The following is a 26,212-nucleotide window of genomic DNA, read 5'->3' as shown; positions in this document are numbered from 1 at the left end:
CCTCCTCCTCTGAGCAGCCGCCTGGAGCTCTAATGCAGTCACTGGGAGTCCAAACAACCTGCCACGCTCCTCCTCCTCCTACTCCTACTCCTCAAGGCAGGCCCTGGTGTTCAGAAGCGGTCGCTCTGAGTCCAAACAGCTCACCACGCAGCTCCTCCTCTGGCAACCGCCTGTAGCTCTGGTGCAGTCATTCCGAATCCAAGCGGCCGCACTCCTCCTCCTCCTCCACCTCCTCCTCAGGGCAGGCCCTGGTGTTCAGAAGCAGTCGCTCTGAGTCCAAACAGCTCGCCGCACAGCTCCTCCTCTGGCAACCGCCTGTAGCTCTGGTGCAGCTGCTCCGAGTCCAAGCGCCTCGCCACACTGCTCCTCCTCCTCATCCTCCTCCTCCGGGCAGGTCCCAGTGTCAGGAGTGGTCGCTCTGAGTCCAAACAGGTCTCCTCGCTGCTCCTCCTCTGGGCAGCCGCCTGGAGCCCCAGTGGTTGCTCCGAGCCCCTACCCCTATTTCTTGATTTGATTACTCCAAACCCTTTCAAATCTCTAAACCCCATGTTAGCAAAGTGCCAGGCACCCACAAGGGAAGTCACATGTACAAAGCTTTTCATCAGAAATAAATAACTCTATTTGTATTTTCTACACACACCACCATCCTCTAGGGATCTATGGTTTCCCATTAGATATTGCTTTGAGATTCCACAAAATTGAGTGATAATTATATGGCAAAAAATAACAATGTCTAGTATAATCCCAGTCACATATAACAAAATCTACCTAATAGTCTAGCCTTCTCTGGAAAGGCATACCAAATTCTTCACAGCTGTAGAGTCTGGTTTTCCATTTGGAAAATTTACCACCTCTAGCTCCTCTCTCATTATTTGTAATTAACATGCTGTTAATAATCCTATTAATTCTTTTTTCCACATTTATATTGGTGCATTATAGTTGTATATAATGAAGGGATTTGCTGTTATGTTTTCATACATGCATACAATATAAATATAACTTGGCCTATATCATTCCCCAACACTTAACTCCTCCCTCCCCACCTCCCATCCCTTGGTCCCTTTGATTTTCATGAGATCCCTACCTGCCTCACACCTTTCTTTCCTTTTTCCTCTCTTGCTTCCACATATGATACAAAACATATAACCCTTGACCTGAGTTGACTTATTTAGCTTAACATAATGGTCTTTAGTTCCATTCATTTTCCTTCAAATGACATAATTTCATTTTTCTTTATGTCCTAATAAAATTCCATTGAGTGTAAATACCACATTTTCTTCATCCATTCATCTGTTGGTGGACACCTAGACTGGTGCCAAAATTTGGCTATTGTGAATTGTGTTCCTATAAACATGGGTATGCATGTATCACAGTAATATGATGGCTTTAAGTCTTTAGATAAATACAGAGGGGTGGTATACCTGAATCATAGGGTAATTCCATTCCTAGTTTTTTCAGGAGTGATTTTCATGGTGGTTGGACTAAATTACAGTTCCACCACAGTTCCACAGCGTAAAAGTGTTCCTTTTTCTCCACATCCTCTCCAGATTTTGTTTTTATTTGTATTCTTGATGACTGCCATTCTGACTGCTATGAGGTGAAGTCTCAGTGTAGTTGTTTTGTTTTGTTTTGTTTTTGCAGTGCTGGGTATTGAACCCAGGGCTTTGTGCTTGTGAGGCAAGCACTCTACCAACTGAGCTACATCCCCAGCCCTCAGTGTAGTTTTGATTTGCATTTCTGTAATTGCTAATACTGAATATTAGCAATTTTTTTCATTTTGGGGGGGATTTGTATTTCATCTTTTGAAAAGTACCTGTTTAATTAATTTGCCCATTTATTAATTGGGTTATTTGGGGAACCTGTAAATTTCTTTGGGTTTTTTATATATTCTAGATATTAATTTGTTGTCAGAAGAGTAGCTAGCAAAGATTTTCTTGCATTCTGTGCAAGAAAATTCACATTCCTAATTGTTTTCTTTGCTATGCTGAAGCTTTTTAAGTTGATGCCACCCCATTTATTAACTCTTTGTATTATTTCCTGAGTTTTTGGGGTCCCATTGAAAAAGTTGTTGCCTGTGCCTAAAAGTTGGAGTGTTGACCTCACCTTTTCTTCTAGGAGTTAACATAGTTTCTGAAATAATTCTGAGGTTTTTGATGCATCTTGAGTTCATTTTTGTGCTGGGTAAGAGAGAAGGGTCTAGTTTCATTATTCATAGAGATAATCAGTTTTCCAAGCACCATTTGTTAAAAAGGTTGTCTTTTCTCCAGTGTATGTTTTTGGTACCTTTTCAAGAAGCAGTGACTATACATGTGTGGGGTTTTCTCTGTCTTCTATTTTGTACCATTGGTCTATGTATGTTTTTATGCCAATACCATACAGTTTTTGTTACTATAGCTCCATAATATCATTTTAAGTCAGATATTGTCATGTCTCCAGCATTGCTTTTTTGGTTTTGAATTGCTTTGACAAATCTGGATCTTTTATTCTTCCAAATAACTTTTAGGACTGTGTCTTATAGTTCAGTGAAGAATGTCATTGGTATTTTGATAGGGATTGCATTGAATCTTCTTTTGGTAATATGATCATTTTAACAACATTGATTCTGCCTAGCCATGAACATGGGAGGTCATTCCATTCTCTGAGGTCTTCTTCAGTTTCTGTCTTCAGTATTCTTTAGTTTTTATTGTAGAGGTCTTTCACTTCCTTGCTAGGTTGGAGGTGTTATTTGTTTGTTTGGTTGGTTTGGTTTGGTTTGGCTTTGAGGCTATTGTTAATGAAATTATTTTCTGATTTTTTTTCTCAGCAGATTCATTGTTGATTTATAGAAAAGATGTTGATTTTTGTAACCAGAACTTTGCTGAATTTGTTTATTAATTCTAGCCATCCTTTGGTGGAGTGTTTTGGATCTTTTAGGTATAAGATCATATCATCTGCAAACAGTGAAAATTTGACTACTTCTTTTCCTATTTTAATCCCTTATATTTCCTTCTCTTGCCTAATTGCTCTGGCTAGAATTTCTAGCACTATATTAAATAGGAATGGTAAAAGTGGACATCTTTGTCTTGTCCCAGATTTTAAAGGAAATGTTTTCAGTTATTCCCCATTTACTATGAGGTTGACTTTAGGTTTTTCAAATATAGGCTTTATGATGCTGAGATAAGTTCCTTCTATCCCTAGTTTCTTGAGCATTTTTATCATGAATTGTGCTGAATTTTGTTAAAGATCGTCTCTGCATATATTGAGATGACTAAATAATTTTTGCTCTTAATTTTGTGATGTTAAATTTATTGATTTGCATATATTAAGCCATCCTTGCACCTTGGGAATAAAACCAACTTGATCATGGTATATAATCTTCTCAATATGTTGCTGAATATGATTCACTAAAATTTTATTAAGTAATTTTGCATCTAAGTTCATCAGGTATGTTGCTTCCTAGTTTTTTTGTCTTTCCTTGACACATCTTTATCTGATTTTGGTGTGAGTGTGACAGGGACTTCCCAGAACAAATTTGTAAGTGCTCTATCCCTTTCTATTTCATGAAATAATTTGAGAAGTATTGGCATTAGTTCTTCTTTAAAGGTCTGGTAGAATTCAACTGAGAATTCACCTGGTCCTGGGTTTGTTGTTGTTGTTGTTGTTGTTGTAAGGTTTTTTATTACTGTTTCTATCTCATTACAAGTTATTGGTCTGTTTAGGTTTCCTATGTCCTCTTGATTCGATTTTGGCAGATCATACACGTCTAGAAATGTACCCATGTCTTCTAGGTTTTCCAATTTACTGGAGTATAAGTTTTCAAAATAGTCCCTAATGATCCACTGGATTTCTGTAATGTGTGTGCTGATTTCTCCTTTTTCACCTCTAATTTTATTAATTTGGGTCTTCTCTTTCTCTTTTGGTTAGTTTGGCTAAGATTTATTAATCTTGTTTATCTTTTTAAAGAACCAACTCTTCATTTCACTTATCTTTTTTTTTTTCATTTTTTTTGTTTTGTTGTTGTTGTTGTTGCTGCTGTTGTAGTCTCCAGTTCATTAATTTTGGCTCTGATCTTAATTATTTCCCTCCTACTTGTTTTGGAATTGGTTTGTTCTTCTTTCTCGAGGGCCTTGAGATGCATCATTAGGGTTTTTATTTGGACTTTTTCTGATTTTCTTATGTAGGCACTCATAGCTATAAACTTTCCTCTTAGAACTGCTTTCATAGTGTCCCAGAGTCCTAGTATATTGTATCACCATTCTCATTTGAGTCTAAGAATTTTTTAATTTCTCCCTTGATTTCTTCTATCACCCATTCATTATTCAAAAGTGTATTGTTCAATCTCCATGTGCTTATATAATTTCTGTAGGATTCTGTTGTTTTGATTTCTAATTTTTGTTCCATTATGATCTCATAAGATGCAATGAATTATATCAATTTTTTTTTTGTATTTGCTAAGAGTTTTTTGTGTCCTAAAATATTTTGGAGAAGGTTTCATGAGTCACTGAGAATAAAGCATATTCAGCTGTTATGGGGTGGAATATTCTATAGATATCTGCTATTTGATTTATATTTTTCAGGTCCTAGAGTTGAGATCTTTGTTGAAATCATCCATTAGTATTGCACTGGGCTCTATCTGAGGCTTCAATTTAAGTAGTGTTTCTTTTTATTAAATTAGTTGCATCCCCATTTGCAGCATAAATATTTATTATTATTTTGTCTTCTTTTTGGATTATTCACTTTATGAGTATGAAGTGAACTTCTTGTGTCCCTTCTGATTTATTTTGGCTAGCAGTCTGCTTGTCAGATATAAGAGTAACTGCCCCTACTTGTTTTCAGGCTCCATTTGCATGCTATATCAATTTCCATCCTTTTAGTGGCTATCTTTGCCTGTAAAGTGTGTCTCTTGCAAACAACTGTACAAATAGTTGAGTCTTGTTTTTTAATCCATTTTGCCAGACCATGTTTTTTAATTGGAGAGTTGAGATCATTTACATTCAATGTTAATATAGAGAAATGTTTACTAGTTCCTGCCATTGTGATTTATTGATAATATTTAATTTGGTCCTGTTGCCAATTTGCTTAGCTATGCTTCAAATGAGGTTTGTGTATTTGTGAGCTCTGGAGTTTTTTATTTCTTCTGTGTGGAGTATTTCTATAAGTAAGTTCTGTAGTGTCCATTTAGTAGTAATGATTTCTTTTAGTTTCTGCTTATCTTGAAACGTTTTTATGTTTTCTTTGATTTTGAAGGATAGTTTTGCTGGCTATAGCAATCTTGGTTGACAGTTATTTTCTTTTAGGGCTTAGAATACATCATTCCAAGTCATCCTGGCTTTTAGAGTTTGCGCTGAGAAATCAGAAATGATTCTGATCGGCTTGCCTCTAAATGTGACCTGTCATTTTTCTCTTGAGGCTTGTGAAATTCTATCCTTCTTCTGTATGTTAGGCATTTTAATGTGTCATGGAGATGTTCTTTTTTGATCCTGTGGGTTTGGGGTTCTGAATGTTCCTGTATCTGGATGTCCATTTCATTCTCAAGGTTTGAAATTTTTCCTGTTATTATTTTCCTAAAGAGATTATCCATTCCTTAGCCTATATCTCTCAACCCTCCTCAATTTCAATGATTCTAAAATTTAGTCTCTTAATGTTGTCCCAGAATTCTTATATATTCTGATCATGGTTACTTATATTATTTTCTTTAATGCTGAGTGTTCAAAGTTGACCATTTTGTCATCTAACTCTGAGATTCTGCCTTCAGTATGGTCTACTTTATTAAACAGATTTTTAACTGAATAGTTATTTGATTTTTATGTCTTTCATTTCCAAGATTTCAGTTTAATTCTTTTTCAATGTCTCTATTTAATTATTGAATTTCTCATTTATATCCTGTACTGACTTCCTTAATTCAGTCAGCTCTTTTTCTGTGTTCTCTTGGAATTCACTGATCATTTTTATAATCTTTTTTTTTAAATTTCTTATCTTATATTTCATTCACTTCAATATCTTTGGGGTAAGTTGCTGATGAATTATGAATTTTAGGAGGTATTGTGTTACATTGTTCTTTTATAATTCCTGCATTCCTGTTGAGTTTTATCCATCTGTTGGAAAAAACTTCTCTTCCACTCTCTTCTATCTTCATTTGCCAAAGTGTCCTACAGTGATCTATATTGAAAGCCCCCTGATAGATGTGATATCCATAGCCTTTCCATTAATTTTGTTTTTACTGTAGCTGAGGTTCATGAGTGGAACCTGAGGCCCCAGACTGAAAAGATGCACTGCCAGAATGGGGCTGCTGCAGAGTTCTGTGAGGGGAGCTCTGGTGGGCTAGGCTTAGGTCTCATCAGCTTTGTTCTAGACTCCTGAAGTCTGGATCTCAGAAGACTCCCATGACTTCTACTCATGGAGCAGGACAGCCAACCCTCCACACACTCTACTGCCCATGAACACAACCTTCCCAGGCTCAATTTCTGAGTGTATTCACACCTGCCTGTTCAGATTTCCAACACACTTCAGCTGGTCACATGAGCTGCCAGACTCAAAGAAGAAGTCAATCAGACTCCCCTGCACTTTTTTAAAAAATAGTTTTTAGTTGTAGATGGACACAATACCTTTACTTATTTTCATGTGGTGCTCAGGATCAAAACCAGTGCCTTGCACATTCAAGCAAGTACTCTACCACTGATCTACAACCCCAGTCCCTCCCCTGTACTTTTCTGACTTGAATTCCCCTGGGCACAATCTTCTCTGTGCCTGTTTCACTGCCATTCTGCTAGGTAAACCCTAGGTCACACTGTATACTTTCCAGGACAGTACAGCAGTTCTTGCCATGATCTCCCAGCTCTGCAGCAGCAGCTGCAGTGTGTCCATCTCAAGATGGCTCCTGCCTCAGCTCTCAGCTGCCATTTGAGAAATACATTGTACTTTTCAAACATCAGTTCATGGATCAACTAAGTTTAGGCTGCTTTTCTGATCTCAGGTTTTCTGTACCAAATCTGTTCATTGTGTTTCCATGTTCTCACTCCCTCTATAGTGAGCCAGCACTGCTACCACTGCTACAACCAGCTCAATTCCAATGTGCTCTTTCTTCTTCGTTTACCCAAAATTCTGAGTCTCTAACACACTCTAATATTCAATTTGAAAACTTGCCTCTCTGAGAAGCAGTACTTCTGCTGCTTGCATCCTGAGCCACAGAGCACCTAGGAATGCAGCCTTCCTCTAAGCTGCCATTTTGAAGTCACAATCTTATTATTTTAAAGCTTGTGAGAAAAGAAACATTCTAAGCAGTTAACTCCATCCTTATTTCTTCTTTCTGTTCTGCATTTTTCACATTTCATTCAATAAACTTATACTTTTGTAATTGGAAGATATAATAAATATGATTTTTTTTTAAATTAGTATTATTACAGTCCCAATTTTCTTCTTGACTCATTTTGGGTATATGTATATGAGAGTGAAACAGAAGTTATCTTTCTTAAAATATTGTACCTAAATTATGAAATGAACAACAGAAACAATGAACAATACAAAACATATAAAAATGGACCAGAAAAATGTTGGAGCTACTCTATATCTGGAACTACAAATGAAAACTTTAATGTAATTTTTAAAGAAAGTTGACAACTTCTAAATCTTGAGAACCCATTCATTGGGCTGCTCTTTGCTTGCTTTTGTCCAATAGCCACATATATAAAAGATGGATGCTGGTATACCACATAAGTATGATTTTTCTCTAAGGAAGGCTCTGAAAGCATAACTCCACTGAAAATATATGAGCCTATAAAATCAAGTCACTGCTATTCTTATTTGGGAGCTTACTGAGAAATAAGTCTCTATAAGGTTATAACATAAGTAAAGATAATAGAAAACATCTTGAAGAGATCTCACACAAAAGCAGTATTTCTCTCATAATGGGGGAATCACATTACATGTAGCCTTTCTAGGAAGAGATGTATTGAATGCACCATGAACTTGAGGATACTATGCCAAGGAGAAGTATGTCTCCATGTAAGTTGTCCTTTTGATTTAAAGTTATAATACCTTGCCCTCCCTTGATTCCATATAGCATTATATTTCAGCAACTCAAGGCTCTAAAGTGAGCTCATATAATACAGACAAACACTATTTTGGTCTCATAGTTGCAAATATCCTAATTAACGTAAAACAATGTTGATAGTGGTAAACATCACTGGAATCAAAATCAGGATTCTGTACCTGAAGCTGTCACTACCTAAACTTAAAAATCCCAGAACATGTTTTCTTTCCTATAACGTGGTTAAATTAGATGATCTCTAAGTCTACTTGAAATTTTGTAGCCACAAAATGTGTCTAGCTGTAATCAGGACTGAGAAATGAATAGTCCTTTCCTAATTGGATGGCACTGAAGGCCCCCCTCCTCTGCCCCTCATCCTCTCAGGACACATGTTCTTCCATCTTCCTTCATTCCTCATTGCCCTTTTCCTTCCTCTTTCTGCCAATTCCTTCATTCAACACTACCATCCACTATTCTCCAATAATAACAGTATCCATTGAACTGCGTGTGCCAAACACTGTGCTGTTTACATTATTATTTCATCTAATCCTGACAACCACTTTATGAAATAGGTAGAATTACTTTCTTACTTTACAGGTCATAAACCTGAGATATGGAAAGCATGCTTTTCCTGCACTCTACCCATGTCTTCAATACGCCAATGTATACAATAGAACAATCATTAAACTCGTTAAACAGATGAAGTCCATGGCCATATCGACAAGAACAAAAGTATCAAGTGAGTGATCTCACAATGTCTCAGCTCCCTGCTTCTGTTTATGACTCTTAAACCAATCCCTTAATTAATGCCTGAGGTTTAAGTACACCTGTTAAAGCTGCTTAGGGAAGAGAATGATTTCTCTAACTACAATAACCTACATAGATAGATCACAGGATGATCTAACAAATTAGAGTTTGGGTAGGATATGATCAAAGACAAGAGGCCCACAGTCATGAAAACTAATAGTTAACAGTCCAAGTACCAAAAAGCAAACACTGTGGTCACAGTGACTTTCTTCTCTCAATCAATCAATTGGCCACAAATTGCTTTGGCTTGTATTCTAAACTAACATAAGTGCTACAAAAATTAAAGGAACTATTGTAAGCACTATATTGCAGCTGTAAAGAGAAAAATGGCTTTGTTCCCTTGAGCAGGCTACTTATCTTCCCTAAGCCTCAATTTCTTCATTGGTAAAATGATGGAAGTACCTATTTTCAGGAGGGTTTATAAGGATTAAATAAGATAATTCCTGTGCAATGCTTAAAATTGTAAGCCTTCAATAAATAACAGAAACAGATGTAAGTATAAATAATAAAGGATGGTTATTATGTAAATACACATGCTTATACACATAAGTTTAACACAGATAGTAGACAGATGAACATAAATGTGAAAGTGAGCCTAAACAAGAGTCTAATGCTCATTCTCAACATGGGATATGCTTAAACACTGTGATACCAAATCAACCACAAAGAATTTCACCTTTTCCTCTTTCCAATAAATTTGAGAGGGTCCAGTAAAATAATGTAAGCAGAAAGCAAAGCATCAGAGGCCAGACTACATTGATTTGTACTGCAAAAGTCTCTGGAGCCACCTTGTGGTCACATAGCACAGTAGCCCCCCCCACCAAATCAAACACCATGAAAACGGTAAAGCCTTTGCTTTCCAAAGGGGTGCTTTGATACTGATAAGATGAATGGTTTCCTTGACTGGTAATTGAAAGAACACTGTCCCATCTCACATGAAACCAGTGTATAAAGTTTGTTCGTTGTCCACAAACCTATTTGTGTTCATTGAATTAACCCAGCTAACTATTCTCTCTGGATAGTTCACAGTGGGTTCTTTAGGATTCTGCAGCCACCAGTACATGGCAGAGAGATGTTATACAACTGATTAGAACCTGGTGAGAAAAAGAGCTATAATAGACATGTGTACAAAGGAAGTAGGCAGAAATGATGGCTTTTGAAGAAGCTCACAGCAATTAAAAAAAAAAAAAAAAAAAAAAAACACTACTCACCTAGGAGAAATCTTCAGGAAATACCAGTTATAACCAGTGGTCAGCCCACACATGCAGTAGGCCTACAGGAGGAACCCCACTGTCTAGGAAAATAAATCCTGCCTATAAATATGTTTTTAGGTCAAGTAAAATGTTAATCCTTATATACTACTTCTGATTCCTTTTTTTTTTTTTTTTTCTTCCCAGTGGAAATAAAAAGTTTTTCACTCTTCCACAACTAAGTTCAAAACATCCACTCCACCATCCTGCATTCCCTAACCTGACAACTTCCAAATTATTGCACCACCACTTCTGCAAATTTTAGGCACCTCAGTCCTTACTTTATTGCCTGGTGCTTGGTTCTAAGTGATTCCACATTTTTTCCAGTGACCTCAATTATTCACATATCTGGCCTCCCCATTTCACCCAAATAAATGCTATATATTTTAAAGACAAAAAGCAAGTCTGTGATATTTGCAGTTAAGGTACATATTTTCCATCTCTTCAGCTAGTCTTGACTCCTATCAGTTGCAAGCTTGTCCTTCACCACTCACCACAAAGTTAAGTACATCTCATCCTATATCTCTCTTCTCTCTCTCCCAATCTCAAGAAAGAGGTGTCCCTGCTTCAAAGACAACCTTCCCACCATGTTCTGAATTTCATCTTTGTTCACTTTTCTCTAGTACCTAACTGTATCCATGATTCTCTTTTTCTCTCTTTACACAGGCTCCTTTCTCTTGGTCTATAAGGAGAATCTAATCTCTTTCACCCTTAAAAGGCTGTTCTTTCACTGCTGCCCCAACTGCCTTCTTCCTTTCTTATCCCCCCTTATAGGAAGTCCTTAGTCATAGTCTTCAAACTTTCCTTCCCCAGCTCTTCCTCAGTGCATTGCAGTCTGACATCCCTTCTCAATAACTCTTCTCACATAGTTAACAAGGTACTCAATGTTGAATCCAACAGATCTATTTTATTTATACTCTGTTTTTTTTTAAATGTTAGTTCTACATGGACACAATACCTTTATTTTATTTATTTTTATTTATGTGGTGCTGAGGATTGAACCCAGTACCTCTTGCATGCAAGACAAGCGCTTTACCCCTAAGCCTCAGCCCCAGCCCTATATTCTATTTTATTTCCTCTTATTTGACCTTTTACTAGTGTTTGACACTGCTGACTACTTGCTCCTCCTTGAAATTCTTCCCAAGGTACCCTTCCTCCAGTAAGTAAGAATCAGCTCCTCACTATGTATTATGCTCCATACTTAGCATGAAGAGTCACATGGAAAGAAGGGGCCCCTACCCCACGGTTTAGTTTAGCAAAGAAAGCTTGAGTACAAGGTAAGGGAAATAGAGAGGAAAGGATTCCCCTATTCAACCTTTCTGCATTTTCCTTTCCCTACAACAAGGGTCTTTCCAATTTTTGATCACGCATTCCATCCATGTACTCATTCCTGGTATATTTATAAATATAAGCTATAGTGTGTATACATATACACATATATAATACACACACACATATATATACACATACACACACATACACACTGTCATCAGCCAATATCTCAAGACAGTGAGGTGAGATCTGTCATTAGCTATGCTGAATGTAAATTCATATTTCAAACAATATTAGATGTCTTTCAAAGAACAACTTAAAATGAAACTGATAAAGAGATGAACCTTGGAGTGAGAAAAATATCAGCTCTGTCACTTTCTTTTTGTTTGTGCTTTTGTTACAAATATTTTTCTTCAAACTACAATTTATTTGCAGGAATCTTTAAAGCAACTGTTTAAGTTGAACTTATTTTACAGTATTTAGCACAACACCGTATATATAAAATGCACTTAATTAAGGTGCATTAGGGCTTCGATATTTTCTTTGCTAAGAAAAAGATACAGCATGTTTCACGACCTCAGGAAGACTAGAAACCCAAAGTGCTATGAGAAACCAGAAAAGCTACTGAGACATGTTCTGTATCACTGTGCACAAATGTTCCACTCTTAAGACTATAATAACTCCAGATAAGCAGAAATGCATGGAAATAGACAGGTGCCACCTAAAGAATAATAAATCCTGTAGGATTATTATGAGTAATTTACCAAAAATAAGAGAAAGAAAGTGTAGATATGTCTTAATTCCCTTAGTATTGTTTTTCATTGATAATACCTATTAGTATTGGTTTTCTTTGATGGCATCTATTACTTTTTAATTAAAAGGATCAGATTCTATGGTGGCAAGGAAACCCATGATGGAACTATGCCATGTTCCAACTGACTGTTTCTCACATCCTGGTATTTCTGGAAGGCCACCAGGAAGACCACATGAGAAAATCTCTTCATGAGGATGTCATGTCCAGAACACATAAGTGGCTTGTTTTAGTCAGTTTTTCCTTGCTGTCACCAAAATATCTGACAAGAAAAACTCGGAGGAGGAAAATTTTATTTGGGGCTCATGGTTTCAGAGGTACAGTCCATGGTTGGCCAGGTCCATTGCTCTGGGTCCAAGTTAAGGCAGAACACCATGGAAGAAGGGCATGGCAGAGGAAAGCTGCTCCCTCATGGCCCTGGAGGAAGCCAAGAGAGGGAGGAAAGAGCCAGGAGGATGAGATACAATCCCCAAGGATAGCCCCTAGCCAACGACCTTTCCAGCCATGCCCCACCTGCCCACAGTTACCACCCAGTTGTAAATTCAATTTGGTGAATAAGAAATAAAAACCTTTGAGTTGGGGAGAAACAGATGAAACAATTTTTAATACCTCCAGTCCCAAGGGTAGCCTTTCTATGCCAGACCACTCAGATACACAGACATTGGGGATAAACTGACCACAGTGAAGAGAATATATCATAAGGATAGTAGAATTAAAAATGGAATTGTTTATCTTTATCTTAAAAGGAAAGTCACAGGTACAAGAGGTAGATTTGAAAATAGTGTGGATCACTATTTGAATTTCTCTCCCCTTATGAGTTAGATTTCCAAAGGAGAAAACCAAATATAGCTCATGTCATCCACTACAATTTACTGCCTATTTCCCATTGTAATTATTCTTTATTTTTATAAACATGTGTTAATTGTACATATTAATGGGGTCCAGTGTAGTATTTCAACACATGCATACAATGTGCTCTGATCAAATTCAACCTCTTTACCCATCCTTCTTTCCTCCCCTCATTATAATTATTTTTATAATATGATTTTTTTATTTTATCTTTCACCCATAATACTCCATTTACTTCTAAAGTAGCAGTTTCATCGAGTTCTAAGATTAGTTTGCTTATTGGTCAGGTAAAAGTACTCATGGATTGCAAATTATTACCTTTTCTCTATAACTTGTTAAAGTTGCTACAGGTTGTTTAGTGTCTGACCCCAAATAACACTGAAGGGTGGTTTTGTTAATGGGCTATAGTTTAAGATTATTACAAAATACTCTGAATGATCTAAATTTGTTTGCAACTCATAGTTAAATTTACCATTTTAAATTCTCTAGTCTTATGAGTCATGGTGAAACCAGCAATCTGCTTTTCAACATTTGCAATAGCATAACACTGTTTTCCACAAGCCATTCTGGTTTTGAAAAGTATGTGTGAAAGAGGCTGACTCAGAACATTTTGAGATGATTCTCCATCATGCATGCATATTTGTCTACTTCATCTCCATACCCAAATCACAGGTCATTTGTATGAAAAAACTACAAATAGTTTATCTATGACAATAACTTCTGACAACTCAATAAAAGTTCTTTAGTACCATGTTTTTATAATCTAATATTGTATTGCTTATATAATATCTACAAACTAATTAGTATGCAACCTCAGATTTCCAATCACTTCACTCTGTACACTCCTCTAAAATATTTGGCAAAAAGATGTTCACAAGAAAAAACAGAAATAGAACTGCTAACATCTAATTATAAAATAAAATATTTGACTTGATTTTAAATGGTTTAGTTAGAAGAGAAAAAGTGATATTTAAGTGGAGCTGGCTAAAATTAGCTGGCTTGTATTACTATAACAACTTCTTTGTTCTCTTCATTTGGAAAATAGATTTTGAAAAAGAGACCGAATCATAAGGAATTAAAGAATATTATTTTATCTGGAAATTTAAGACTGATTATTTTTAAAACCTAAACAGTGCCCAGACTTAACAGTTTGCCTTGATTCTTTGCAGTCCATGCTAGAAGAACAATATTTCTATCTCTATATATATCGCTGTGTCTCTGATTTTTTTCCCTGAAACTTTCAAATTATTATTTGCAAGTTCCACTAAAAATAAAGTGTAAGATTCTGTATCAACCACAAGATGTCAGTCCATGGTAATCTTCACAAGGCTGAAAGATTACACGAAGAAAGTCAATGATTATAAGAATTATGTATATAGTATTCAAACATGAAAAATCCTTGGCGCTCTAGCTGAGTCAAGGATAATCACGGAAAAAGCGGTTGAGCGTTTACTTTTCTTTGCACTTTGTATCAGACTAGTTCTGGGAATGTGGTACATCAAGTTCCCCCTATGTTGCAATTCAGGTCTCAGACACTGCTGAGTCAGCCTCCAACTCAAAGGAGTAAATCCGATGTTCATGATCTCTCGTTCCAACCCCCTTTAAATATTGATAATAACCGTGTTTTAGGTTTGGTATATTTGATTGAGTTGGGATGTGGGAAGCTGCATTGAATAGCAGAGGTGAAGAAAAGGAGTAATTGTGGAGCATTGGAGTTTTTGCAGCTGGGAAGCAGGGTCTTCGAGGTTTAGGGTACCAGAGTAGGGCAATTCAGGGTGTGAGTCACTCAAATCCAAATTCTGATTCCTCAATTGTGAATAACAACCAAACCACAAAGAAACTTGTTAGTTTTGAAATTAGCTGATTTGTAGGTGGGTTTATAAACTTGAAAGCAGTCCCTCTCAGAATCTGGGAATGCTTGGTATCACCTGAGAACTTTTAAGAAATGCAGAATCGCAGGTCCCTTCCCAGAACTACTGAACTGGAAACTGAATGGGTTCCAGCAGCCGATTTTTTTAGGCGTTCTCTGGGTAATTCTGATACCCGCTGCAGTCTGAGAACCACTGCTCTAAAGGATGCACGAATGTTCGTTGTTGGGGCAGTGGTCAGGGAGCGGTGCAAGCTCAGGGGGCTGGCCTCAAACAGAGGGCCACATTATTTGAAAGGAAACTGGGAAGGGTCACGTTACAATGTGGGGACCGTGGACCTGAGCAGTACCCCGCCAGTACCGCGGGCGCCGGCAGGTGGCGCTGGTCGCGCAGTTGACGAGGGGGCGGGGTCAGCCCCGGGCGAGCAGGCTCTGGGCTAGCAGGCTCAGGGCACTGGGCTCAGCACCGCGCGCCGACACTTCCAGGACTCGCTGCTACTGAGCTCGTTGCCTGACTCCCTGTCCGGTCCACCGAAGAGCAGGTGAGTCCGTGGACTCGGCCCTGCTGGCCGCTTGCTCCCTGCGTCCGCGCGCCCCCGCGAAGCAGGTTCCCAGCCTCGGGTCGGGGTGTGAGGGTCCCACACCCGACGCGGACCGGGCGGCGGCGCTCTGGGGCGAGCGCAGTTTGCTGCCTACCTCGGCTCCAGCCCACCGCAGAGCACAGCGCTCGATTGTGACCGGGCCAGGGGTGGGAGCCAGGGACTCACTCACAGGAGGGCTTTTCACCAGGGACTTAGGGCATATGATGGATTCTGAAGTTTATCCTCAGGTTGGGTTCTCATGGCAAGTTTTCCAACTTGGCAAAGTTACCACGGGTTTGCCTTGCATTGATGAATGATTGGTACATAATACTTAAAATTGGGCAATTTGATCTTCAGGTTACCTAGTAATAGGAAATTTTTACTAAGTCCTTGGAACATTGGTCCTACTCTTTCAGTATCTGGGTGTGGTTCAGGTTCCCTCCAAAACAGTCAATCAAGGTGTTTAAACATGTCACTCTGGCCAAATCTACTGGAGAGGGGTTGTAGACATAGAATTTACATATACTTCCAAATTCCTCACTCTGTTCTTTTTGAAAAAAATCCCATCCACATCCTGACATTTAATAAGAGGTAATTTATTTAGAATGAATATTAAACAATAGGGAGGGGGCAGCACTTTAAAGAAACAGCTCAGTGAAGGAAACTGTCTCCTCTTTACGTAATTAAATGTGGTGAAGCAAGTGTGCACTTGAAAGTATAGAAGGTTGGAAATGCAAGGCAACCCACAATGTATTCCAGTCATTGGGTTTTTTGATATTCTAAATTCTTGGCCATAAACATGAGTTAAGTTGGGCTGTGTCAATATTTAGCAGGAACACCAGGCCAGCCATCCTGGTACAGCAAAACAGAACAGTCACATAAGAAATATGCTCCATTTTTTAATGGGGAAGAAATTTAGAGGCTGTTAGGAACTGGAACTCCTAACATCTTCACACTGCTGTTTCCTGTTTGTTTGTTAGTTTGTTTGTTTTATGAAAAGGAAAATTTACTGTAGAACTTCAATTATATATTTTGTTAATGTCTGTTGGAAACTATTATATGTTGACTGATAATTTATTTTCCTGGTTTCTGGGCACAAAGTTTACTGTGGTCCCCACAGTCAACACTTGCTCTCTCTCACTGCCATGGGCTTTTTCTTGGCCTTGCTCTTCAGCATGATCTCCCTCCAGGCCACTCTGACTTTGCACTTGGAATCTCATGGTGGTCCCAGCAAACCCTGCCAACTCGCTAAGTCCCAGGATTCTGCTTCCCTTCCCATGTCCATCTTTCCATAAATTTTTTTTTTTTTTTTTTTAGGATACATTATACCACCATGCAGTTACTTGTTGAAATGTTTGCCTTTTCTCCTGGATTTCAAGCTTTTTAAGAGCAGAGGCTTTTGCTCATTTAACTTTATAGTTCCACTGTCTGAAATCATTCCTTCTGCTATAGTTAATGAATATTGAATAAACATGTTTTTATATGTTATTTTTAACTCTGAATCTCAGAGTTAAAATATACTTTAAACATGGTAAATTATTCCTTACATTTGATAATAGGTGGTATTCTAGACACTCTTCTACTCTATTTACAATGTTGGTTAAATCACCAAATAAAATGAAATAATGCTTCCTGAGAAGAGTAAACACTTCCAGAGGGGCACAAAGCCTTATTTCTCTTTTTCTTCTTTAGTGTTTATATAGAATTGTGTTGGTAAATATTTGATGATTGACATATGCTTTACCCAGAATTCTTTCAAACGCCAGTGATTAACACGTAACTGAAACTAACTCAAGCCAAAAAGGGAATGTATTGACTGAAGCTGAGAAATTCATAATCTACTCTCAGGGACGATAGTACTCAAACTATGCCACTAGGACTCTCCTGTTGTCTTTCTGTTTCCTTTTCTGCTTCTCTTTGTTGACTTTCTTCCATTCAAATGAAGACATTGTCCTCCTCAGCATAGGGGCAGGAAAGCATGGTAGTTCTGTAGCATCCCAACTTAGCATATGCCCATTTCTATGACCAAAGACTGGGTATTACTGTAATTGACAACCTCCTGACACCATATTGGATGGAAAAAGGGTACATCTTCAAATATAGAAACATTTTAAATCAGGAAAAAGAAATGGGAAGAGAATGTGCACAAATCCAAATAACAAATACAGGTTATATATACCTTATTCAATTTCCTTAGGACAAGAAATGTTTTTAATTTTTTGGAATATGTGCATATATACAATGAAATATCTTAGGGATAGGACACAAGTCTAAACACAAAATTCATTTGTGTTTCATACACACCTGTACACATAGCCCAAAGGTAATTTTATACAGTGTTTTTAATGCACTGGTGATTTGACTGCAACCTGCAACATGAAGTCAGATATGGAATTTTCCACTTGTGGCATCACGTCTGTGCTCAAAAAGTTTGGGATTTTTGGATTAGGGATGCTCAGCCTGTATCCTCATCATGAATGTTCTGAATTTCCAAAATCAATAATATCAGGAAACTGTTCCAGGAGCTTTTCAACAAAGAAAACATTGGCATCATGTAAAGGTGACTCCTTTTTATTCTTTGTGAAGATCTAACCTTTAAAACTTCAAGAATGTTTTAAAGTATTTTAAACTATTCCTAGAAACAACTTTCACCTAATAAAACTTTACAGATGTTCTATAAACACTTAGAATGTTCTAAAAATGTAGATGTTCTAAAAACACTGGAAAACACTTAGAATGTTTTCCATCAACTGTTGTATTATCTAATCTGTTTTTCATAAAGTATGAACTGGAGATGTATTTCTCTGGAAATAAATTTGGAACTAATAAAAACAGTGAGTAATATTACAACATCATGTTTCTCTTCCCTAAAGTGTGTTACACCAAGCCTGGATGAGGATCTGTGAAAATGGCTATGGAAAAGATTTCTTTATCGAGTTAAAAAAAAAAAAAAAATTGACTTCCAAAAGGTTGACTAGTACAGCAGGCATGTCAGTGATTGAACACAACACCTCCACTGGAATATACTAAAAATTCCTGTCTTACCAACAAAGCCTGGCCCATTACTCTAATGGGGGGAAAATGGCACTCTGAAAATAACATTTTAGTCCTTTACACCACTGTCAGGGTTTGCCTTACTAACAGTATCTGTTCTGTTCATTGTATGAAACTCAGAAACATTTCCCCATAAAAAATCAATTAATTCTTATTTTGGAGACCAGTGTCAACCCTGAAAGTCTATTAACATATAATCCTGAAGTATAATTTTATATAGGCTACCTCCAGCCCTCATTGATAACATTGTTACTCTAAAAAAAAAAAAAATGCTTTTCTAACTTTGTTTACCTTTGAAGAGAGTTGGCTTTCCTCTCAATGAGAACCTGGAGTTAAATCTTCTAAAGTAAAAGGTTGTGACACTTGGTATTCCATGTGGACCTTGGCAGTTCCTGCACAAAAAGTTGGATACAAAAGAATGATTACTACTGATTTGAGTGTACTAGTTTAAGATTCTTTTAATTTGTAAATCAATCACTATCTAAATTTTAATTGAAATTTCTTTGCCTTTCGAATATTTAAGTGAGTAAATCCTCCATATTATCCCATCAAACATTAACATCATAAATACAATAGACTTGAAAAGGTTATTTATTTTTACTTTTCTAGGTGGCTGAAGCCAAACTATTTTATAGAATTCATGGACAGCAGAAAAGATACCACAAACCAAGAACTTTGGAAAATGAAGCCTAGGAAAAATCTAGAAGATGATGATTATTTGGTAAAATAATAAAAATAGGAGTTAATAATTAAAATCTGTAAACCTAATTCAAATGCCATTCTGTATCTCCGAGTGTTGTGAAAGTGATTTTCCTCCTCGTCTGCTGTAAGCAGCACTTGGGTTCCTGTCACTGATACTGTGATGATAAAGGGCAGTGTGGTACATATGAGAGAAATAGTGCCTTGACTCATTGTCGGGGACTTAGCTAATAACCTTCAAGAAATCACTGAAAATTCTGGGTGTTGGTTTATCTATAAAATGAAAAAGTTAGAGCTGGATATGATGGCACATACCTGTAATCCCAGCAATTCAGGAGGCTGAGGAAGGAGGATTGCAAGTTCAAAACCAGCCTCAGCAACTTAGCAAAGCCCTAAGCAATTTAATGAGACCCTGTCTCAAAATAAATAATTAGAAGGTCTGGGGTTGTTAAGCAACCCTGGTTTCATTCCCTGGTACCCAAAAAAAAAAAAAAAAAAAAGTGAAAGAGTTGGACTAGATAATCCCTAAGGTCCTTCTAATTCTTTCTAACAGTCTGTGATTCTAAGTTTTAAAAAAAGTCACCAGTGCCATTTAACATAAATCCGTAAGCAAGTATTTTTCTCATAGACACTGTGGCAGCTTACCAAGATATCACCAAGTAAATTGATGATTCAACCAAATAAATTCACTTATGGATAAGTATCCCTTGTCCTACTTTTGGTCAACCACAGGATTAAATGTTTCTTACTATATTATTTTACTTAAAAAGTGATGGAAAATTTTAGTTCCAAATTCTTAACTTTCTAAATTGTTTCAAGTGTAGTTTTAACAAAAATTACTTAATCTTTAAAATGAAAAAAAAAGAAATTATAAACACATACCCTATAAAAGTAACTGCATACATAAAACAAAATAATTTTCATTTTTCAAGTTGTCTTCCTTGCTGTTCCTTAATTCTTCACTCTTAAGCAGAAAATTGATCTCAGTTAATCATACTTAGTCTTTCTCAACATGCAGAAATGACAGAAGCTATATCATTTCTAGATGGAGTAATTAGAAAAAGCATTGGATATAACAGTGACTTATTACTCAAAGAAAAATTCAGTTGGCAAGAGGGGTCATTTTTAAACACTGAAAATTATAGAGAACCATGTGAATTAAAGGTACTCTGCATAAAATGAGATGAACAAGATAATCACTAACATCATTTCAAGCATTAAAATGTTCTGGTTCCATATGCAGGGCTACAAAAATGAATAATAGTATTGAGTGAGAAGTAAATTTATTCATAAAATAGAACAATATGAAACACTGACAATAAATGTCATTTTGAGTTTTTTTAATTTTCTGTGTATCAGCTGAAGAAATGACAAATTTTTCAATATAGCCTTGTTTTGAATTGTTAACTGTCTAGAAATGCAACTGGATCAAGCCTAACTTTCTCAGGAAGTAGGTCATCTCTGGGACTTAACTAGTTATATAGCCTTTTTTGCCTTCTGATAATGTATTTGTCTATCAGTACTTAGACAAATTAGTTGTTTTAAAAATATAAACTATATAAGGAAGACTACATGATGGAAATTACGGATTTTTATCCATAGTAGTAATGACCATATTATTCCTGATCCTTCATGTTTGAATTAATGAAGAGAAGAATTCACTTTACCAAGAGTTATCCAGGAACCAATAAAATATTTACAAAACAAACACATCTATTACAATTTACAAGTTTATTATTTTGCCAAAGATTTTTGGGATTTTAAAGATCTTTATCAATATTGACTTCCCTATTGCCATATTCTTTTATTTCACATCTTCAAAATGGACACAACGGTCTAAACTTTGGTGGAGGGATCTGAAGTGTATGTTTCTTTTGTCTTAAAGACAAATGAGGGGCTGCAGTTTTGTGGCTCAGTGGTAGAGCGCTTGCCCAGCATGTATGAGGCACTGGGTTCAATCTTCAGCACCACATAGAAATAAATGGATAAAATAAAGTCAATCAATACGTAAAAAAATTTTTTTTTCTTTTTTTCTGCGGTGCTGGGGATTGAACCCAGGGCCTTGTGCTTGCGGGGCAGGCACTCTACCAACTGAGCTATAACCCCAGCCCTAAAAAAATTTTTTTAAAAGACAAATAAATAATAGAAATTAAAGGAGAATTCAAAGTAACAAAGTGGACCTTTGGTCAATGCTACATAAATTATGCTATCTTCCACTGACCTGTATCCAAAAGAAAGATTCTGAATGCCCTTATTTACTGAGAAGCACAGTGACTGGGCCATAGTAATTAGATTAAAGAAAATCTCATTGTTTGTTCAATTTTAAGATTTTTCTTTTCTTTTCTTTGTAGACTAAGGACACTGGAGAGACCAGCATGCTAAAAAGACCTGTACTTTTGCATTTGCAACAATCAGCCTATGTTGATGAATTTGATTGCCCCTCAGAACTTCAGCACAAACAGGAATTCTTTCCAAAATGGCGCTTGCCACTTAAAATAGCTGCTATTATATCGTCTCTGACCTTTCTTTACACTCTCCTGAGGGAAGTAATTCATCCTTTAGTGACTTCCCATCAACAGTATTTTTATAGGATTCCAATCCTGGTCATTAACAAAGTCTTGCCAGTGGTTTCCATCACCCTCTTGGCATTGGTTTATTTGCCAGGTGTGATAGCAGCAGTTGTACAACTTCATAATGGAACCAAGTATAAGAAATTTCCACCTTGGTTAGATAGGTGGATGTTAACAAGAAAGCAATTTGGGCTTCTCAGTTTCTTTTTTGCTGTTCTGCATGCAATTTATAGTCTGTCTTATCCAATGAGGCGCTCCTACAGATACAAGTTGCTAAACTGGGCATACCAACAGGTAGGATGAAGATGTTGGCAGTGTTACTAAACTAAAAATTCTAAGTCACCTAATTGTAATCCCTTTTCATTGTACTGTCAATACACCAAGCCCCTGTTGAAACCCCTGGGTTGAGAAAGTTATCTAAATTTTTTTAAAAATTTTATTATAATTGCATTAGGGCTTGGTTGTATAGTTTTATATTAAGAAGTGTTTTTAAAATCTGAAAATAAAGTACAACTTTAACAGCATTAAAAAATATTTTGTTGCCGGGAAGGGTGGTGCATGCCTATAATCCCAGCAGCTCAGAAGGCTGAGGCAGGAGGATCACAGATTCAAGGCGAACCTCAGCAACTGAGCAAGGCCCTAAGCAACACAGTGAAACTCTGTCTCAAAATAAAAATTTTTTAAAAGGGCTAGGGACATGGCTCAGTAGTTAAGGGCCCCTGTTCTCAATCCCTGGTACCAAATTAAAAAAAAAAATTTTTTTTTAAATACATATACATATATATATATATATATATATATATATATATATTGTTAATGGACAGGGCCACATTTCAATCTTCTGATACCCTCACAAGATTACTTTTTAATGCTGATCGTTCTTATCTTCTGTTTATCATGCCACATTACATTGACATTACAATTCTATGTAAGTAGACCATGAAATAATTATAGATAATTAAAATGCATTATATAAATATTGTATTCAGAGAAAGAAAGCAAGTGCTCCTATGTATAACTCTTAAAGGAACGCAGAAAAAAAGTTATAAATTGTGTCGGCCCATTTTAGACAAAGCAAGTATAGAAGGAGGTTCACATGTGAGACATAAGTGTGGTTTACATATTTTCTTTCCTCTTTTATCTTCTGGTAGGTCCAACAAAATAAAGAAGATGCTTGGATTGAGCACGATGTTTGGAGAATGGAGATTTATGTATCTCTGGGAATTATGGGACTTGGAATACTGTCTTTGTTGGCTGTGACATCTATTCCATCTGTGAGTGACTCTTTGACATGGAGAGAATTCCGTTACATTCAGGTAAATAATATTTAAAGTAACTCTAGTCCCTCAGAAGGTCAATTTTTTTGTGTGTGCTTATCAAATATTTGACTTTAGACCATAAAAAATAGCAACTGCTTTCCAACAGTAAAGATCCCACACTTGTTCAGTTAATAATGTGTTCCCTATTGCTTATAAATAGGATACATTTTATAGGCATAAATAAAAGGCATCACTAAAAGAAAAATATTCTAGCATTTGAAACTTGTTAAGACAATTTGCTATCCATCTAATAACTATAATGTGATATTTTAGGAATATCCTTGGTTAATATTTCCTAAAAATTAAATTCTTTTATCCATCTCTTGATTTGAGTCATGCCTTTTAAGTTGCACAGTTTTGTACTATCTAGGGAGAAAAATCTCTCCTTGAAATGCTTTTATTGACCAAAGGTACTCTAATACCTCATTTTCAAACCTGCTTTTTCTAAGTTACATTTTAGATAGCTAACTCCTTTGAAGTTTCTAAATACTCCTGGGACTCAAGAACTATCTCAGATTTACTTAAGTTTATCTCCTAGTGGGGGATTATACTTAAAAAGAACAATGTGCCAGACTTCAGAAGGGGGCCCATATCTGCAAAATTCAAAGGACTAAATTTAATTCCATCATAAGCACTGCCAAAATTGTTTTAATTACATAGCCTTAATTTTCATGGGTGGACATCTTTGGAAATTTCCATAAACTCAGACATTCCCCACTATCCTTTCTACATATCTGCACATCATATCCAGCAAACGTGTCTAGTTAAGCTGGGAAATATCTCTCCATCTGAATTATTCTGATGTGGTTTAGAGATGGTACCACATTCTGCAGTTGTGTATGTCCAGTTGTGTATGTAGCCATTGGAGTTCCCTGTTCCTCATGAAATAGCTATGCCTGTCACATGTGCTAAGCATAATTGTTCAGATTTAATTAGGGATTCAAACACTGCATCTTGACAACTGAGTCCATTCCACTGTAGGTACACTACCCAGATAAGAATAAGTATACAGTACACATTTGGTAAAATAATCTTCAACCAAATGCATGTATTTTTCAATGACTAACCAAGAAACTTTTCATTCAGAGTCTGAGAACTGGTTACACTATGATTTACCTAAGAGATTCATATCTGAAAATATAAACTTAGCTATTTAATTATATTTGTTGGGGCTTAACAGTGCTGCTGAGTAATTGTGAGCTAGATTCATTCTCCCAGGCTAATGACGATTTCCAGTAAAATGAATAGAAATTAGAAGTCACCTAGAAGAGCTATTGTCAAAATGCCATAAAATTACATCCATGAGCAACTGTTTATATAAGCACCCTACCTATATGATGCCAAAGCATTCCAAAGAATTTTCTTTACATCTCCAGATTTTGCTCAAACATTGAAATAATTGCAAGTATTTTTCTGTTTTATCTGAATGTTTAATTTTTTAAAAAAACATAATCCAAGCTCATTTACTTCAGTAATCATTTACCAAAATCAGAGTGAATCAATTAGTTGCTTTCACAGTTGATAAAGATCAATGAAGTCACATTGATATTTGCAGTAATCTTCGGTCAGCCTACCTTTATTTAACACCTGAAATAATGAGCATTTCATGTTGACTCTACGGTGATCCTGTGATAAATAAGAGTCAGTTCCCAATTTTAGATTTAAGCAAATGCACACAAGACAAATCACCATAAAATAAATGTCATAAAAGAGATGAACAAAATGGCAGAGAAAGAAAAGATAGAACTATTGATCACCTGAGACTAAAGAGAAGGTTGTGAATTTTTGAAGTGTAGCTCAGAGATGTGAACATTACCCAAAAGTAAGGTAATGAGGGGGAACATGTAAAAGGAGTAGAAAGATGTGAATGGACATTGTTGAGAAATGTGTTAGAAAAACAGTAATAAATGAATGAAAGGATTTCCAAGCAACAGAACAGATTCAGATGAATTAGGATGGAACAAACTCTCATTGATCCAGCCTTCACTAAGGTAATTTTGTTTTTCTTTTACAGAGCAAACTAGGAATTGTCTCACTTCTGCTGGGTACAATACATGCATTGATTTTTGCCTGGAATAAATGGGTAGATATAAAACAATTTGTATGGTATACACCTCCAACTTTTATGATAGCCGTTTTCCTTCCAGTCCTTGTCCTGATATGTAAAACTATACTATTCCTGCCGTGCTTGAGGAAGAAGATGCTGAAAATTAGACGTGGTTGGGAAGATGTCACCAAAATTAACAAAGCTGAGATGTCCTCCCAGTTGTAGGATTACTGTTTACACACATTTTTGTTCAACATTAATATGTTTTATCATAAATATTTCAAATTTGTATTTGTTAATAAAATGACCACTTGAGAATCTTACTCCATCTCTTTGTTTATGGGTAATGAGATTGAAATTTGTGTCTTTTCTTGCAGATGTGATTCAAAGCAAAACAAAATTTTATTACTGATCTTTAGCATATTTTCTGTTTGATAAAACTAAGCATAACAAAAACAATCACATCTTATTTGTCAGTGTATAGCATTATAAATAACAAAAGGCCTTGAAATACCAATCTTTACTACCTATCAAACATGTATCATAAGCAATGAAAAAAAATATCATCTGCATCTACAACACAAGTATTACGATTATTGGTTTTTTTATTCTCTAAAAATTTATTTTTTTACTATAATTATTTTAATTGTACATGTTTGAGTACAGTATGCAACATATGCACACAGTGTATAATGATCAAAGCAGGATAGTTAGTAATTCCATCTCCTTAAACTTAAAAAATGTTGATTAACATATAATCTTTGCACATATTTATGAGGTACAGTATGATTATTTCATTCTGTTCTAACAAGGTTTTATTCCTGAACCACCCCCCTCAAAAGCAACACTGTGTCTACACAGATAGACACAGTAACATCAGGTGTACATCCACACCAGTCACGTGCCTGCACTCTTCACCAGCATGGCTCCCTCTGTAGTGGTAGGAATGGGAAATCAAGTCCCAGCTTTCCTGGCATCCCTAAGGAAGGAATGACTATCTTTGTTGAGAAGGGTAAAGTTGGAAAGGTGTGAGGTTGATCCAGAAAACAAGGAATTGTTTGAGCTGCATATTAAAATGTAG

The 26,212-nt window shown here is 36.3% G+C and overlaps 1 protein-coding gene across 2 annotated transcripts; it reads left to right on the top strand.

The window, feature by feature from the left end:
* The first annotated feature begins 15,261 nt into the window (after positions 1–15,261).
* Positions 15,262–25,454, top strand: STEAP1 (STEAP family member 1). Of its 2 annotated transcripts, XM_079149346.1 has the most exons (5): positions 15,263–15,403; positions 19,106–19,217; positions 21,547–22,059; positions 22,917–23,081; positions 25,099–25,454. In XM_079149346.1, the coding sequence occupies exons 2-5, from the start codon at positions 19,137–19,139 to the stop codon at positions 25,354–25,356; spliced, it is 1,017 nt and encodes a 338-aa protein (XP_079005472.1). In that variant the 5' UTR covers positions 15,263–15,403; positions 19,106–19,136; the 3' UTR covers positions 25,357–25,454. The 2 variants fall into 2 exon arrangements, with proteins under 2 accessions (XP_079005473.1, XP_079005472.1); XM_079149347.1 differs by lacking the exon at positions 19,106–19,217 and having other exon boundaries at positions 15,262–15,403.
* Positions 25,455–26,212: the final 758 nt, after the last annotated feature.

Source organism: Sciurus vulgaris (assembly GCF_902686455.1).
Source record: "Sciurus vulgaris genome assembly, chromosome: 8".
NCBI classification, from domain to species: domain Eukaryota; kingdom Metazoa; phylum Chordata; class Mammalia; order Rodentia; family Sciuridae; genus Sciurus; species Sciurus vulgaris.
The sequence above is the reverse complement of the archived record's forward strand: the minus strand, read 5'-3'. Positions and strand labels throughout refer to the sequence as shown.